Consider the following 18985-nt stretch of genomic DNA (forward strand, 5'->3'; position numbering starts at 1 on the left):
ACGCCGGGTGGAGTTTAAACTTTTCTTTTCTAAAGACTTTTGAAAATAATTCCCCTCAGCCCGCCGGGTAAACCAAGCGGACGTCCAGGATAGGCACGAAATGAAATCATGAGCCGCTGTTGAGATCAGAGCTTGGCTGCTGTGCGGGGGCACAGATTAGTCCCATAAAGTAGGTGGAGGTCCAGGGATCAAAAGGATTACAAAAGTGTAAACCCTAGAAATTAGGCCTGGATTAACCTGCCTCCATTTATAGGCTCAGGCTTTATCAGGCAGCCTCTTATTGAGGGTTCCCCTCGCTTTTCAAACACAAACTAGATTTGGAAGCACCCTAAGCAAACTGCAGAAAGGATCAAGGACACATCTCTATTGCATCTCCAAGACAAACCTGAAACATTTCCAATTCTTCCCTAATTAACAGGTGTATCTCAGTTTTTACACTTCTAAAGCCTAAACACATTTCTTGGAAAGAGTTTTCTCCTGGAGACTGCCTAAAACTTTTTCTGGAACACGGAAGTTTTCTATCACCTCATCCCAAAGTGCACAGGCCCATCCCCATCCTCCTCCCTGGGGTGATGGGGTCTCAGCACAGGCAACACCCTCCTGGAGCTCCAAACCCCCTCCACCATCACCCCAAAACACCTACTTGCAGAGATCAGCACAGGATGAAGGTGCAGCCCTGCAGCAGCACCAGGGAGGAGTTTTATCTTGGGAGTTTCCAGATAATTGAGGCATTTTAGTCTCAGCTGGCTCCAGTAAACACCAACACAATCAGCTGAAGGTGGAAGGCACCAGCTCAAGACTAGAAATGCAGGTGGCAGATCTTAGAGCTCAGCAGGCCCGACCCTCTTTTCAGTAAGAAGAGCGTGTTTTAAGGAGAAAACAGCCAGCTCCTGCTCCCCGTGAGCTGTCTTCATGCTCCATGGGCTCACTGGCCCCGTGCACAGCTGCTGAGTGGAGCTACCAGGGTGATCACAAATGTGAAGCTGCATTGTCAAAACTTAAATAAAATCCCAATAATCAGTGTGTGCCCCCAGAGCTCTGAGGGGCTGCGTGTTAACCATGGCCGTGAGGCACCACGAAGCGCTTGGTGAGGACCAGACTGGTGCCCAGCACATGATTTCAGGGTGAATCCAGCGTTACAGGGCTGGAGCAGGGGAGGCTCAGCTGCCTCACCTCAAACCTCTTCCCAGGCTGCCAGTGGGTTGAACTCTCAGTTTATACACTTCACAGTAGCAGCACAATTTTTATTAAGCCAATTTCTTCCTTATATCTGACCTAAATCTCCCCTTTTTCAGTTTAAAGCCATCATCCCTTGTCCTGTCACTCCGTGCCCCTGTAAAAAGTCCCTTTCCAGCTTTCCTGTAGGTCCTCTTCAGCTGCTGGAAGCCACAATAAGCTGTCCCCAGAGCCTTCTCTTCTGCAGCTGAACACCCCAGCTCTCTCAGCCTGTCCCGCAGCAGAGCTGTTCCAGCCTCAGATCACTTCTGTGGCTCCTCTGGCCCCTCTCCAACAGGTCCACGTGTGTCCTGTGCTGGTGACCCCAGAGCTGGAGCAGCGCTGCACGGGGGTCTCACCAGAGCAGAGCAGGGGGACAGAGCTCTGGTCACGCTCCTGGTGACGCAGCCCCAGACACGGTTGGCTTTCTGGGCTGCGAGCACACAATGCTCAGTCGTGTTGAGCTTCCCATCAACCAACACCCCCAAGTCCTTCTCCACAGGGCTGCTCTCCATCCCCAGCCTGGATTGATACTGGGGTTGTCCCGAGCCAGGGGCAGGACCTCGCCCTTGTTGAACCCCATAAGGTTCACATCTGAGCTTCAGGTCACAACCCACAGCGAGACCAGCAGCTCTTCTTTCCTTCCTGCCTCTGCGGTGGAGCAGGAATCTTTCCACCTCCACTTCCTTCCCCCAGCAGCTGGGGAGCGCACGGGACGTGAAGCAGCCCGGGGAACGCAGCCAAGCAGAAAGCGCAGCCCAGCAGAAAGCGCAGCCCAGAATAGGCGCGTGTGTCGCTGAAACCGCATTTGAGGAGAGGAAAAAAATACAAGTCACAGAGGAAAATGGTGTGACATGGTGACACGCAGGGCTAATGGTTACAGAGATGAGTCAATGCGTTCCTTGAGACACAAGTCAAATAGAAACTGGTTCCATATGTGCTGTTATTTGCCAGATGAATAGAAGACATGCGGGTGACTATTTTACAAGGAGGGAGAAGAATTATAGAGCTATAACGAAAACCACAGATGTGGTGAAAGTAGGTTTGTGAGAAAGCCTTCAGCAGGCAATCACTAACACTTATCTAATGAGCTCATCAAGAGTTACCAAGAGGTGGTTTGGTTAATTAGCTTCAGAGGGAGGGGAAAGGAAAAAAAAAGAGGCTTCAAAATAGGAAAAAGGTTATTTGATTTGGCAGAGAAATATATTAAAAATCAAAATCAATGGCTGGGGACTGCTGAGATGTTACATTGTTGTCAAAAGAATTCAGCTGACTCCAGCAGTGAAGGGAAACTCAGTGAAGCAGGACAGCTGGTGGTTTCTCTGAGCCAGGCACTTCTTCAGAACCAGACTGCACCAAGCCCCAGCTCATCACTGCAGCACTTTAGAACAGGCTGAACAAGCCACCTCATTTGACTCTAAAAATTGCCACTTCATTTGACTCAAATATCAGAGTTTCTTCCAGAACTGGACCTAAACCCAACACTGCTGTTTAAAAACCTCCCCTCTTGTGCTTGTAGCTCAGACAAATCCAAACTGAGCATTTGTGGGTTTCCAGAACAATTTATTTCTCTAAGTCAGGTCCTCTGATAGCGGTCGTGTAGATGTTGTGATAAACCGACACCGAGAAGATTTAACAATTTCTTCATTTAATAAGTGATTTTCACTACATGGTATTGTACACTGTTATCTGTTCAAAAAAGATTAAGTTTTTAAAAAACAAGATTCTGTGAGAGATTTATATAAACCGGTGATCAAGATCAATGCCTATGGTTGGCTTATCAAGCTATTTTCTAGGTTTCCTTGTGAAACAAAGTCTTTAGGCTAAAACGCACAAAACCATTCAGGCCGATCTAGAACCATTTCCGTCACTTGCAGCTTTCTGACGTCACTGTAAAACCATCCACTTGAGCGAACATATGGAAACTGTACAAAAATGTGTTTACTTTTACCATGAATAGAATTAACAGCACAGCGTTTCTACTTGCTATTTCAAGTCCGGACTTCCTTTAATCTCTGAGAGGAGGGCAGGAATGGAAAGCCCTGCCAAACCAGCGTGGTGGGTTGCGTACAAACAGTTTTCTAAGCGAACTTTGGCTTCAGTAAAGAGACACAAACACTTAAAATAATGGCTTTTAATTGTCATTTTCAGTATTCGGAGAGGGATGTGTGTCTGAATTAAATATACATCATACCGGTGATGCAAGGTTGAAGGTTATTCCTAATGTTGACAGCAATAAAACTAACTAAAAGAAAAGCAATCCCTTTAAAACAAATTTCAACGTAAAAAAGTTCACAGTGGTTTGTATAAACAGTATGGAATTTCCGACAGTAACAAATCTCTACTCTCGCAGCACACTAGTGCCCTCTTTAGATCCTAAAGAAGAAAACAAGCATTTACACTACTCATTGTACAGATTCTGAAAGTCAGTTGTACAATTACCCATCATGACAGGAGAAGATGCTGTGGAGTGTACAGCTGTAACACCAAAAGGAAAACTTCCAGCTCTTCCTGGGAGGGAGAAAAGTCTTTCATTCGCTGTTACAACCAGCAAATGCCATTCATCAAATCAAAAGGAAAACCACAAAACACGTCATCTATTTTGAGCAAGCTGAACAGTACACGTTACAGTTTTAAAAATGGAGGTTATATACTATGATACAAGTCCCAACAAGGCAGCGCCAAAGTGACTATTTCTTCGCTTGTTTTGTGATCATACCCCTGGGAGGTGTGACAGGTCTGCTGGAATTGGGTTTCTTTTTCTCTGCAGGTTTCAAAATCTGAAAAGATAGTTCAAGCCATTTAGCAAAACGTTTTAGCTTTCTCACCATCACTTAATTCACTAGTAAAGCACTACACAGCTCATCTGGAAGAGTCATAAACACGCCAAGAAATAAATCTGTTTTCTTCTCAGAGCTCCAACAGGGCTTAGAGCAGCTGATCTGTGAGGCCATGCCAACGGACACAGGCTAACGGCTGATAACTGTGCCCAGATGATTTAATTCCAGGGTAAAACAATTCATCTGCTCACACGGGCAAGGGCTTATCACATTTTTGAAGGCATGAGTGCAAACACAGCCTGTCTACATGTGGTATCTGTAAAGACCTATTTGAAAAAAGCATGATGGTTCTGGAAAAGTAAAGTATCAATTTGAAATAGAGTAAACGTAAAGTGTGACTATACAAACAAGAAGGTAAAACCTTCAGATACCATACCTGAAAAGAACACATTAGAGTTTCGTCCACACTCATCATGGCACCTGCATTATCAAATTCTCCACAGTAATTTGGGGCAGAGAAGAGAGTTACCAATTGCCTTTTTGCAAAAAACTCATATCCATCTTCAACAACCTTTAAAGAAAAAAGCAGAAATATCAGACTGGACATCTTGCCAAGGTGCAAAGCAGCTTCAACAGAGCCAGCAGCTGAAAGAAACAGCAGATATTTAAAACTTGGCTGGACAAGACCCTCAGCAACTCAGGCTTGTGATGGTTTGTCCTGTGTTGAGTATGTGTGTGTAGGGTTGGACCAGATGACTACCTCAGGTCCCTCTGAACCTAAATTATTCTATGGCTTAATGTACAAAATTAAGATACCTGATGAGCTCGACATATGAGATCCAAATCATGTTTGTGGAGGAACTTAGCAACGACTTCAGCACCAAATGTGAAGGACACTCCTCTGTCGTTTTCACCCCATCCTAAGACGTCCTTGTCAGGGTCAGACCAGAGGAGATCACAAAGGAGCCCTTGATCTGGTACATCAGTGGGGCGCATAATTCTCCTGATCTGTTCCATCGACTGAAGGTCTGGTGACAAGCCTGTTCGGAGTTAAGACACATGCGGTCCGCATTTCAGTCCAACTTTGTAAGACTGAGGTATTAATGCAGGACAAAAATAACTTGTATTCAAACTGATTCACCACTGCAATTTTATGTAGTTCAATGGCAACGTTAACTGGCATTTTTTTAATCCAGCATTTGTTTTAAAGCTTTTGTAACAGAAGACGAGTCACTTTCTAGAAGATTTACTGGGAACAAGATAAGCAAAGCCATTTTCACATTTTACAGGATTACAATAATCTCACTGTAATATTTTGCCAGTGTCTGTTAAAAGAGCCGTTAAGTAAAAGAGGCATTAATACTAGAAATTACAGGGTATGTTTACTTAAATGATCAGGCCCTAGTAAGATGAAATACAGTACCAAACAGACCTTGTACCATTTTTCACTGGGCAACTTTAATTACTTCCAAGTGATGAAACGTTTAAGGTGTAATACGTATCTTATTACTTTGAAAAGTTGCATGAAGCAGGTATCACACAGTATAACACAGTATAACAGACAATTTCTACAAATAAAACTGCAAAGCCATCGTGTTGGACAGGGCTTCAAGCTACTTGATCTGGTGAAAGATGTCCCTGCCCACAGTTGGGGGATTCTGCTCAACCATCTTCAAACCATCTTCCAATGCAAACCATTCTATGAAAATATGTTCTCAGAATGTACATAAAACTCATAGTAATAGAAGTCTAAATAGACCTGCAAGGATTTTGTATGCAAAAGGAGACGCTATTAAATAAGCTTTTTGGTAGAAAAGGAAAAGCAGATAATTCTGTCTCAATCTACAAAACTAACGGCTCAATGATTTGCAAAACTGACACTAACCAAGCTCAGCCTTACCTCATACCTGAAGCAAAGCAGAGAAAAATCCCTGAAGTTTTGAAGCCTCAGCAACATAAACATGAAATTGCTATGACTGATATTACAGTACTAGAGTTTCTCGAATGTTAACTAAGGAACTGTTACTTACCCCCATGACAGCAGAATATTTTCTCATCCACAATAGCTGCAATAGGTAAACAGTTAAAACAGTCTGTGAAGGTTTTCCACAGCTTAATATTGTATCTTCTCTTACCTAGAAGACATTTTGGAGGAAAAACAGTCAATATGCTTCTCCAACACAACTACAACAAACATATCATAGCTGCCTAAGTTACTAAGGCTTGCAAAAAGCATTGAAGTCTCTACAGGGTTTATCTTCTCTGATAACCACTGATATTTTATTGCTTGCAATAAAGTTGCAAAGGTCTCTTTCAGTGTGGCAGAGTGCTCTGACGATGGCACAAGCCCGTTCAACAGAATGACATTCCACTGCTGGCAGCCAGACTTCCCAGGCACAACTGTGCATTGGAAAATCATCCCTTGGAGAATTTGATCCATTTCAGAAAGTTTTACCACTTGCTGCTTTCTTCAGGGGAAGAAAGCAATTCTTGGAAAGCAGATTTTCTATAAACTTCCAGTAGTGCTTTACCACATAAAGTCTCTCTAGACAAAGAAAAGGACTACAAAATGAAACCAAGGCAGTTTTGCTTTTCAAGGGACTCTCTCAACAGATATGAACCCTGAACATATTTGTGATATATGACTAAGCCTATGATTAATCTCTGAGGAGTCAACTTCAAAATACCACACATCTTTGTATCCTTGTTGCAGGAGAACAAGACATGGCGAGTACGTCTTGTAAGCTACAAGCCAAGTATGTTCTACCACGGAAGTAATGAGAATGCTTCAACGCACAATTAACAGTTTTATTTGGATTTATTAAGTCACATCCCTTGAAACATGAACATATGCTTCTACTTCACAGCAAAATTGTTATCTTAAGGAAAAGTCTATGTATAGTCTCCATCACAATAGACCTTAACACACCCTGCAGTGACAGAGCTGGCACATTAACCACACACAGCAACACTGCCTTTGTTCAAAGGAGAAGGAGCACTCATGATGGCAAAAAAAAAAACACAGGGGGGCATATTTCCTTATTAAAAGGCTGATGCACTGGTTCAAGTAACAAGTTTTGGAGCTGAAGCCACCTACTGAAAGAGTGAGTAACTGGTGCTCAATCCAAGTATGCACCACACGAAGGCTTCACACTCACTTTGCCCCATTTTTGAAAGGAAATATTGATTTTGGCCAAAGCAACAGCACACAATACTGTGTGCTGACTGCATCCAGAGAAGGGTGAAGTTTGTTTTTTTAACATTACAAAGTTATAAGTATTTATATAAGTAGATTGCAAGCACTGTAACATAATCACAGTGAAGACCAGTCCATTCTCCAAGCTAAGTTCTAACATAAATATACATCATCATCCCTCAGGTGAAAGAAACGGAGGAGAACTTTTGTAAAACACGTCAAGTAAAATTCTCTCATCCATCACTAGGTGACTTTAAGAACTTTAACAATACGTACCAGTAAGAATTGTTTGTTAACTTCACGGCCAATAAATAAAACTGCCTGCTTGCATGCTGCTCTGTACTGTGAGGATCGGACTCCAATAGTATCAGGGCAAGTACACATTTCCCTTCCTAAAACAGGCCCTGGGCCCCCCTGAAGTGTGCAAAGGGAATTGCAATTAGGAAAGAATTATCTGACACTGCAACACTGGCACCTCCTACCCTGCTTTCCCAAGCCAAAGATGCACATGTCAGTATCACTTACATTCATCATAAAACCCATAAATTCTATTAATGCTGGCACATTCGTGGTTCCCTCTGAGGAGGAAAAAATTCTCTGGGTATTTAATTTTGTAGGCCAATAGAAGACAAATTGTTTCTAAAGATTGTTTTCCTCTGTCGACATAATCACCAAGGAACAGGTAGTTGCTTTCTGGTGGAAAACCTCCATATTCAAAGAGTCGAAGCAAGTCATAGTACTGTCCATGGATGTCACCTGTAAAGAGTATTCAGAAATGACATGTAAGTGATCCTTTGCTACATGCTTTCATTGATTCTAGAGAAAGAACAAATGAATAGTGCTTCATAAACAGAAAAAGCTTGCAATTAGAAATGGCCTACAACATACTTAAAAAATCAGAGTTTATCTTAGTGCATATAAAATCACTGTATTCCAAAGTTTGACATCTATGTAATGCAATGCCTAACTGCGCTAAGACAAAGTGAGTAGCTACTTAAAAATGTTGTCTGCAAAACAAAACCAAGATTCCAAGAAACCAACTCTGAGTGTTTAAGTGAAAATCTGACATCCAGTTAAATCTTTTACTTGACTAGTGGCTGTGAGATCAGGAACCTTTACCTCATTTTCGGTATTTCAACTGAGCATTAGTAATATTGATGGAAAACTGACCACTTGGAGAATTTGCTTTCCTTTTACCATCTCTGGTATTTTCCTGAAACACTCAGGAATCCACATTCTAGCAGTGCAGTTGTACTGAAAATGCAATTGGTATTTCTGCCTTTGGTTTAAATCATGGTTTTCTTTCTGACAAGCAGAACACTAAATCATGGTTTTAGACTACCAATGTTATAAATATTGAACAAGGTACTTCAATTTGCTGTAAATCCCCAGAGTTAAGAGTAGGATAAAATATGGTTTGCCAGAAGCTTTTTATAAAGTGCCTTTATGGAGGCTTTTATTTTGACATTTTTCATTCTTTTAGCATAGCTAGACATGTATATGTGTGCAAAGTGGGCACCACTGTGTACAAGTACAGTGAAACCACACTAGAAAGTAATTCCAAGAAAGAATATAAAAATTTAAGTTCCCAGCAGGATTTTAAAATATTGTCAAACCACAGTTCAGCTCTGAATAGCAGCTACAATAAACTATTGTAGTTCTCCTTTGTTGCCCCTTGTTCAGCCATGATCAGGCCAAGCATTATTTAATTGATACAAAAACCCCTTTCCAAAACTTCATGTGAATCCCTTCCCCAAGAGACCTGGTGAAAGTGGACCAATTACTTTTTGGATTTGGATTATTTTGGTCACCATTCCCCATGCATCAAAACAGAAGTCACAGTACTCACCGCATATTTTCAGCGGAGCTTCAAGTTCTAGTAAAATAGGCTGACTGAGAAAGATTTCTCTGGATTTCAAGCACAGTCCTCTAATTTCATTCTCCTGAAGTTGGACATTTTTGCCTGGTTTTGATCCTCGCACTGTTGGAAGGAGCCAGAAGTCAGTTATCAAAATCAACAATATGCCCAGTGTTATTTTAAGAGCCTGACTAAATGCCACTGTAATACAGAATGAGAAGATAACAGGGCAATATCAGTCTGTTGAGGTGAAACTGCACTGCCACATCACTAGAGAAAGGATACTGTGTTCTGTTTCAGCTGTCTGTTACTTTCATTTAACAGAATTCATGGCTCAACACTTCCCCCGTTAAATGTCACATTTTAAATAGCATGGTTTTAGTTCTATTTAGTTATAAAACCCATCTTGGAGAATGCAATGTGTATATATATATATTATATATATGTATATATATATTTTTTTTTAATGAAGTGGTTATACACTTCTTCTCTGGAAAGCTGTCTAAACTTGAGAAAAGGACATCTCCCATTTAATTATCAACATCATAGCTCAAATGTACAAGCTTCCCTAAACTCTCATTTAACCTTGCCCAAGGCAGTCTCTAAACAAACAAGACTACAATACCAATAAATACTGTACTGCCCCATTCTACACCACAGTTAGAAAACACAGAAGAAAAATAACCATATGATTAGAAGGTCAGAAGCATTTTTGTATCACAATGACAAAACATCTTGCCTTACCACTGCCTTTGAGCACAGTAAAAGTCAAGCTAGTAGGAGATCCATCTCCCAGTCTCAGACCACTTCCCCCATACCAATCACAGTTAGGATAAGACTACATAAAAATTTGTGATGATGCCATTACTAGTAAAGCTTATTTTTATTTGGTGTCAAAACCAGTGGCAACGTAGAGCAGTGATAAAGCTGAAGAAAAAAACAAAACAAACAACCCTGTAGCAAATTCCATTAAGATTATGGAATAAGAGCAGTCATCTCCTGCAACACAACCCATTGGTTTAGCAGCATCAAAGCCAAATGACCTCAGATGCCTGGAAACACTCTGACAACACCTTCAGAAATGAAAACACTACACTAGTAATATTGCCTGGTTAGACTGCTTACTGTGTACAACTCATATTGCACTGAGACTGAAGAATCTATGCTCTCATCCAAAAAGACTTGGTCTTTAGTTGCAAAAGCAAGCAACAAGCCACAAACCCTTTCAAACCTAAGAACCTATGCACTATTATTTTCCTGAATTCCTATATAACCTTTTAGATACTATTTCAGTCTAATTCCCTTGATGCTGTTTAACCTCAGAGTGAGAAATCTGGGAGCTACAGATGACTCAAATCTCTGTACTGTCACTGTGGACCTTGCATGGTATGAAATCCAGAAGTGAGAACTGCAGTAGGAAAGGCTGAGGGGGGTGGGCAAGGAACATGTTTTAGGAAGAGTAAAAACAAATATGGTTGCGTTCCGAAGGGTTTAGAATTTCTCATTAGCACAGAAGTTTCCTACTTTAGTGCAAGCCTCTGATCAAGAGCAGAGAACATTGTTGAGTCAGCATGCATCTTATCCAGAGAAAGAATAAAATAGTGATTGTGTAATATCCATCCACTGGACACAACCTCTACCAGCACTTAACAGTGTTGTTACCCAAACAATTCTCTTGTGCATACTGGCTCCCAGAGACCCCAGTCACAGTGGCACAGGCTGCCCTGCAGAATCATTGACAATACACTAAAACACACCACCTTTCCTTAAACTAGCTTAAAAATTAAACTTTCCTTAAAGTGTATACTGATGGTGACATGAAACTAAGCATAGGTCAAAAGTCTGATGTTATTTTTCAAGCAATCCATGCTCCTTTATTATTCACTGCCTATGTGTTATCACCCAACACTGACATTACGTGGCAACACTGGAATTACCGCTGAACTTCATGTCTTCCATTAAAATATTAGAAGTAATGAAGCATATAAATGAAAGTTAAATCTTTGTCACAGCGGTTTATCACGCATGAGGCTTTTCATCCAGTCATTTTTTCATCCATACAGTAATTTTCCAAATGCTCCTGAGCAATGAGCAAGTTATTTTAAATGTCAAATATCCAGAAGCAATAAAAAACAGAAATGTACAGAATAAAGTGATGAGCTAGATGAATTACATTATTTCGACCCCCCCACTCTTAGATTCTACAATTCACCTTTGTTTCTGAGATAATAGAACTGACTTGTATTTAGTTTCTGAGAACCCAAAAATCTAACTTTCCATGATTTGGTCTTGCTAAAAAACAAACCCTGTATATCTCACATCCATAACTTTAAAAGTATAAAAAAAGTATACAGACTATGTAATGCACTTAGTCACTAAAGCTCATGAATAAAGCATATGGATTCATTTTTGCTGAAGATTAAATTAAAATCTGAAAACTGACTGTTTCAGATCGTTTCCTATGTTTCTCCAATATATTTTAATTGAACCAGTATAATCTTCATGCAGTTCTAGTCATCTGCTTGCAGAAAACTTTGACAAGATAAAAAGATGCCTCGCTGCAGTTCACAAACTCACTAGCACAGAAAAACAGGATAATTTGATGCAGTTCTGTAGCATGCTGCCTGCCCATGACATTTTGACCATTTCCGTCCAACATGGAATCGGCACAGAAGAAACAAGAGTCTTCAATTTCTTCTAACATTGACCTATATATCCTGCAAAAACTATTTTTGGCTTCAGAAGAATCAAATATGCAGAAACGCATGTTGGTTTGAGCAATCTATACTTTTCGTGCAAGGATTTTCTCATCTGCAATGAAAGACCTGGCAAGGAAACAGGATATTCAGTCTGAATGACTTCTTAAAATGTTCCTCTGATTGAGTCTTCAAGTTACTTAGTCCTGCTAAGAAAGGCAAAAGTAATATACGATGAAAAACGCATTGTGTTTACAGTTTCTTTTCTTTGCTTTGGAACAGCTTGTAGGGATCAGACAGTACAATACTAAATTGGCAGCTTGGTCATAATGTCGAAAGAGCAGCTCAATAGTACCGTACATGCTTATTTGTTCTCTCAATGCATAAAAAATAACCTCTCAGAAGTGACAGTCTGGAACTGACAGCAGAACAAGCTAAAGATTAATCAGTTGAGGAAAAAAGTCAGCCTATTTCAAATATTTTATTTATGCTGCACTATTTCCAGACAATAATATATCCCCATCCTCTTGAGCAGAGATGTTCTCGTTCTAAACAATAATTTTTTGTAAGTTTGAATTTCAATGTCCAGTCTGGGCAGTTTTCTAACATGTAAAATCTTCTCCACTGTACTAGCATGAGTTTTGGAAAAATAAGCTCTCCACTGGATGGAAAAGACTCCAGAAACAGATCCCTCCCTGGAGCTTGGATGATCTCTGCAGCAGTACTGACTTGAACATAGGTTCCAACTATTAAAATAAGTGCTGCTTTCCAAGACAAGGAGAAAAACTGCTGGGGGTTCAAACACCACATGACGTCTAGGGTAACTTTTATACATATCATTGTGAAGGATAAATGCCTTAAGAACTGTGGGGTCTAGAACGTACAGCAGTCAGGTGACCACATGCATGTATAGTTACAACAGACCTGTATACCACATCCCATCGGCAGCGTTTTCCAGTGCTCAGCTTGGTGTCACACAATCCTTTAACGAAGGCAAATGCTATGACAAAACAGAGTATATTGCCTCATTCAAGGTTCATATGAAAGGGATGGATACTTAGGAAAGTATTCAAAAATAACATTATATTAAATGTTATAAGTGATCCAAACGTCTCATTTTCCTTCAGTACTACATTAAAAGAAGCAACTGAAATGCTGTCAATTGAAGTACTGGAATCAAGTTCGCATGCAGAAAACGTTTTAAAGAAAAATAGACTATCAGTAGGTCAGTTCATTTTTCAGCTTATTAAATGCGTCTCCCAGGTTTACCACATTTTATGTTAAGATGTCTGCAATCCTAGAGACATGTCCAAAAATACTGCAAGTTGTTTTTAATCTTGTTTTTAGCAGTTCCTGATGACAGTTTCACATTCAGTTTTGTACCAAAGGCACAAAGGGAATAAATAAGTTGAAAGTGGTTGATGTAAAAAAAGGTTTTACTTTACTGCAGGCACAACTAACTTTGATCAGATTATTTCCAATCCAAAATTGAAACTGAAAAGCAACTCCTCAGGGCCCAAGCTGCCAAAAAGAAAAAAGTTCTAGTCTACTTTTAATACGACAAAAGTTCACAGCAGCATTATCAAGATTCTGCATGACTGCGAAATTTTCATATTGTAACATACTTTAACACTGAAAAGAGCTATACAGCAACAGGTACTCATGCCGATCACAAATACTCAGAGATGACAAATTCCTCCACTTTACTGACTGGGCAAACACAAATTAACTGACTTATTTCAATGCACATCAGTGACAGGAACCTAATCCTCATCTTCCAAGTACAGAGCTCCTATTTCCCATTATTAAAAGCTGCTGCAACACAGCAGGAAGCTATTAACATTCAACTACACAAACTATGGAAAATTATATGGTTTGAGGTCAACAAGTGCTGCTTGTCACAGTACTTTGTCACAGTATCCCAACTCATCAACAAGTGAAATCTGACCACATTTCAGATTAACATCTGTCAGAATCAGAGACTTATCTAAGTATATGAAGCTACACAGCCAACGGCCCTTCAGACTCTATGAATGCTGTATTTAGCAGAACGGTGAAAGGAAAAATTAGAGAACCAAATCCCTAAGAAATCATTTTTGTTGCCAGCAAAAGTTTATCCATACTCTTCGGATCAACTATTTTTAATAACTGGATGATCCTCTTTCCCCACTTAAAGCAAATTAGAGATAATTTCTCCTTGACAGCTATAAAACATACCTTACCGGGAATAGAAATCTGGGGGTGTATAAACAGGAAAGTTTGAGGATTTAGAGTCTTTTTGCTGATTTTAGTGCACTAGCCAGGATTCCAGCTTTTAGAATGGCTACCACCATTCTAGCCTCATGTGGCTTTAAACAGAGTAACCTTCATTCATCACTTAGTTGTCCCTCAATAGCACTTGCAGGGGCTGCAGTACAGAAAAGATATTCAGAAACAGACATCAACTCAGGTTCCACTTACACGTTGAAATTGTGTTATTTTACCCTGTTATTTATCATTACCATGGTAAGACTAGTACATTTCAATCTTGTTTTCTATATACTTTACTCTGAGCTCCGTTCTGCAAAAAGCTGCCAATGCACTAGATGAAGGAAAAAGATAAAGGGCTCAAGTTATAGAACAACATCTGACTTGACAAGGCAAGGAAGCCATGCTCACACTCGGGGAACCTCGGGATTTGTCACTCATTCTTTGCCCAGAGCTGAGCAGGAATTTGCCATTTCCTCGATCCTCTTCCACGACCACACGGATGCCACTGATTTTTCATCTTGCAGGGAGCTTTTCTAGCATCTTCTTGTCTACCGGCAGTTCTGACTTAATAGAGACGCGCAGCCGCAAGCTCAGAACCGTGAAGTTACTGCTTACAATACTCCTAGGAGAGAAATTCGCTCTCATGCATGCCCCTTCTTACTCCTTAGTGAAGTGAGTTAGTTCCATAAATATTCAAGCTGTTACCTACTACCAAGGACACTTAGGAAACATTTAAACGCTCAGTGCAGGATACTGTCATTTAGTATACTTTAGAAGCCTTATTCTTGTGAAAATTTTTATTAGTACAGTTATTAAAAGTGACAAAATTAGACTGCCTGTACTTATAAAATTGCTCCTAGCAGAACACAACCATCATTAGTAAAGGCAACAAATACAAATTCAATTATAGCAAAAAAAAAAATCAGTACATTCAATGTTTTCATATAATGGTTTTCCAAGGTTGAGAACAATGTTACAGAAAAATGTTTATGTGACATTTCAATGCCAAAAGGCTCTGTACTATAAACAGTCAGATCAAGACTCTTCAAATATTTGTCTCAGAAGCTAAATATATACTTTCAGGCCTTTTAAAGAACAAATTAATAATTTCAGCTAACTAGCCTAATGTATGCGGGAGAATATCAACTACTTGGGGGAAAAGAATAATGTCATCTGATCAGTCAGGATAGAAAAGAATAAAACCCCCTCAAAAATCCATTATTAATACCCCATATTAAGAACAAAAGCAAGACTAATTTATTATTCACCCTTTAACCATTCTACCTCAGCCATTCGACTGGATTCACTACTCGTGTAGATCTCAGTCTCTTCCACCAGTGCAATGCTAAGGCACATTATAAAACACAAACACCTGCTTAAATGTATTTTCTCATTGATTTGACACACTGCATGAAGTATTTCCTTAATACTTTGGTTTGTTACCTTTAAAAAGAAAGGGGCAATGACGCCTGTTCATATCCTTTGCATTTTACTAGCAAAATCACCAAATGTTAACTGCTACAAAAATATTTAAGTATACAGTTTAAAGATGGCTGTAATGAAATACCAAATTGCTCTAAAAATTAAAGCTTGCACAAGGATTTGGGCAACTTAGTTTGTGAGTAAGCTGATTATTTAAAGAGATTTTGGAGTGTTTTCATACTTGAGTGTGATTTTAATCTGCGTGCAACCTTGTCTGAAAAGGGTATCACTTGAGACAGAGTTCTGGTACAGACACACCAGACTTCGTATAACTAATATTATACAGTTGCTCTGCCAGAATCGCACTGAAAAATAATTTCTCATTTGCTCCAAATCTAAATAGGATGAGAATTCTTACATATACTTCAGATGTTCTTCCCTCCATTTAATACCATGCTGACCTCCACTGTGGAAATTCAGTCCTGTCATCCACCCAGTTGGACCTTAATCATTTCAGGGAAAGGATGAGTGAGGAAAATTTTAAACAACTGAAGAGAACGGCATTTGCACAGTAATTCACACAACTTAGCACTTTATCAAAAATGCAATGTTTGCTAAAATACGGTATCATTTTCCCTTTCTGGAAAAAAATGTATAAAAATGACAGACTGCCCCAAAGGTCAATCACTACTCTGCCTTGAAAAGATATTTATAATAGACATTTAATAAGCAACAAAAAAGCACTAGCATAGGTCACTAACACTGGCAATTGTTTTAAATATTGAAAGACAATCATTGCCTCAAGGAATCCAAAATCCCAGCTGAAATGTCAATGAAGGAGAAAAAAATTAATTTCAGTTCTGGCAGCTGATGCAACCTCAGGTAACATCTGTAGTTGCATGGACCATCTTCTAAAAGATCTTGTCAATAAGCCTTCTGAACTCTCATCTTCTCCAAATGTACTATACTGATATACGCTGAATAAGAACGTAAGATATTGATGTAGTACTTCTTACTACTTTTTGAAACTTAATCATTCAAAAATCATTCAGGTGTCTTTCTAGGATTATCATATTCCATGTTTTTGATATTAAGAACTTACACTTTGAGAAAATCGCAATAGTTACACTAGGGAAAATCAAGTACGAATTGTAACTAATACCTGCAGTAAAACTGAGCATGTATTAATATGTCACCAAACATACAACATACAGGATCCGACATCTACAAATTGTACTACTGGACTTTCAGGAAAATCCTGGTCTAAATTTACAAAGGGAAGCCTTTAAATAATTGAAACCAGGGCAGTTTAAATTGGTAACAGGCAAAACCCAAAATGGAAAGGAAAAACCCTGTTTACTTTTACTTATTCTAGTTCAATAATCCCCTAGCACATCTACAGGATTTTTAACTCCAAATGATGTCTAGAGTAGCATTACTGTTCCTCTGACCTTTTGCTATCCAAGCCATTACACAAGCAACATCTTGTAAGAAGGGTGTAATACAGCTGAAAGACATTTCTTCACCATTTGTCTCAACATCTCAGACGACTTTGTGCCAAATGGAAAAAAGTTAAATCCCTGACCAAGCTCTTCAAGCACAAGTCCTGATGAGATGCCTGTTCTGACATACGTGAAATAAAGCTTCCTTCTCCGAATAATTATCGTTTTCTTTGATGCCTGTAAGAATATTTGGCATTGGCTACTTTGCAGCCTTTTGCCTTAAGAAAGATCAGTCGACAATTGTAGCCCCGTACTGATCCCTGCAACCAAAGGGATGATGCTGAAGACACCCCCTGCGACTTCCAGCTCTTCCTTTGATTCAGAAACTCCCCTGCAACTCTTTGCAACCCAAAGCACTAACGCCACAAGACAATAAGCCCTTCCACAGACTGTCTGAAACGCCAAACCCCAACCCTCTATTCACACCTAAAAAAGCCACCATATGTTACGAATTAGGAGCCAAAATCCTACAGTAGGGTTAAGGCAAGCGGCTCATCAAAGCTAAAACCACCATAACGCGAAGCTTCCTCCCGACTTGCTGAAAAGCTGCCCCAAGACTCTTTAAACACGCCAGGTCTCCCCAGAGCCCGGCCAAGCAGACCCCTTGTGCACATGTGGAAGAGAACAAGCCCTTTTTTAAAAAAACACTTTCCTACGAAAATAATACTAAATTAAGCATCTCCTTGGAGGAGGAGAAGGGCGGCAGGCGGCCGGTCCCAGCACCGGCCCGGGAGCGCGGAGGTGCTCAGAGGGCACCAACAGCTCGGGAACACACGGGCTGAGCTCAGGACGGAAAAGTTGGGGCCGAAGGGCTGAGCCGCCCGGGGCGGCGGCGGAGACGAGGCCCGGGGAGGACAAAGCGGCTCCGCGCCCCCTCCATGTCGGTCCCCCCGGGCGGGCGGGACGCGTCGCAGCCCCCGGCGCTGCCTGAGGCGGGAGCGCGGAGGCGTCGCACGGGCACCGGCCCGACCGCCACCCACCCCACGGCCACCCGCCCCGCGCCTTCCCGGCCCTCACCCTCCAGCAGCCGTTGGATGATGCTGTCGATGTTGAGTTTGTCTATATCCGCCATCGCCTCTCAGCGGCCGGGCGGACCCCTCCCCGCGGCACCCCTCCCTCCGCTCGCTGCTTGGCCGGCCCGACTTCTCTCTTCGTTCTGTCTCGTTTTTCCCCCTTCCTTCTCTCCTCCCCGCTCGCCTTCTTCCCTCTCTCTCTTCCCCCCCGCCCCCCCCTCGGCCGCCGGTCTCAGCAGAGACCCAGCACTGAACAAAATGGCCGCCGTCTCCTCAGCGAGCTCGATAGGCGCATGGATACTACGAGCGCGAGGCGGCTCACCGGAAACCCTTTATAGGGCGGGCGGGAAGAGCGGGGCGGGGAAACACATCTCTCGTCTCGCGGAATCCTTCCGCTCACGGGAGGTGAAATAGTGCGGCGCTATCATAGGATCGCTTTGATTGGAAGAGACACTTCAGAGCTCGGGATCCAACCAGAACCTAAATCTAGCACCTAAATCTGTGGAATTTCTGCAGCCTGAGCAAGCCCTTCAGCTCCTGAGCAACTTCAGATACGTTGCTTTCCCGTTGAGAATCCCTTAAGTACAAATATTCAGTACTTCAACATCCTTACAGAGCCCATATGGAGAAATTAACCAACCCTTTCAAGTGCATCTTGCTATTTTCTTTCACTCTTCTGCTATTATTTTATACCACATGTAGCAACAGCGTGGCTGCAAGCAATTACACGAGGTTCAGCTTGTAAATCAGGTTGTGTTTGCAAGGGAGATGGGCTGCGCGGCCCCTTCGCGCTGCTCCGTTTGCATCTCTGAACATTGCTTAATTGCTTTATTTACTCCTACTTTAATTTGCAGGGATGGCTGTGTCAACCTCCTTCCTCCCCACCTCCCTCCCCCGTGTGAATTGCTCCCACTGTCCGTGCCGGATTCCTCCTGCCGACAGTTATATTGCAATATTCATAACATCTTATTACCGCGGTGGGGCCGGAGCAGAGTTCGTGAGGGCGATAAGCGAAGGACTTGTGATCCCAGCACACCTTAGATCTGCTGGGAG

At 41.3% G+C, this 18985-nt stretch overlaps 1 protein-coding gene across 1 annotated transcript; it reads right to left on the reverse strand.

Annotated features, from left to right (window-relative positions):
- Positions 1–2846: 2846 nt before the first annotated feature.
- On the reverse strand, positions 2847–18259 carry PPP1CC (protein phosphatase 1 catalytic subunit gamma). Its single transcript, XM_065032959.1, has 7 exons — positions 17937–18259; positions 9041–9172; positions 7717–7947; positions 6026–6130; positions 4812–5035; positions 4432–4566; positions 2847–3995 (listed from the first exon to the last, which is right to left on the reverse strand). The coding sequence occupies exons 1-7, from the start codon at positions 17989–17991 to the stop codon at positions 3906–3908; spliced, it is 972 nt and encodes a 323-aa protein (XP_064889031.1). The 5' UTR covers positions 17992–18259; the 3' UTR covers positions 2847–3905.
- Positions 18260–18985: the final 726 nt, after the last annotated feature.

This window comes from Columba livia, chromosome 17 (assembly GCF_036013475.1).
Source record: "Columba livia isolate bColLiv1 breed racing homer chromosome 17, bColLiv1.pat.W.v2, whole genome shotgun sequence".
Taxonomy (NCBI): Eukaryota; Metazoa; Chordata; class Aves; order Columbiformes; family Columbidae; genus Columba; species Columba livia.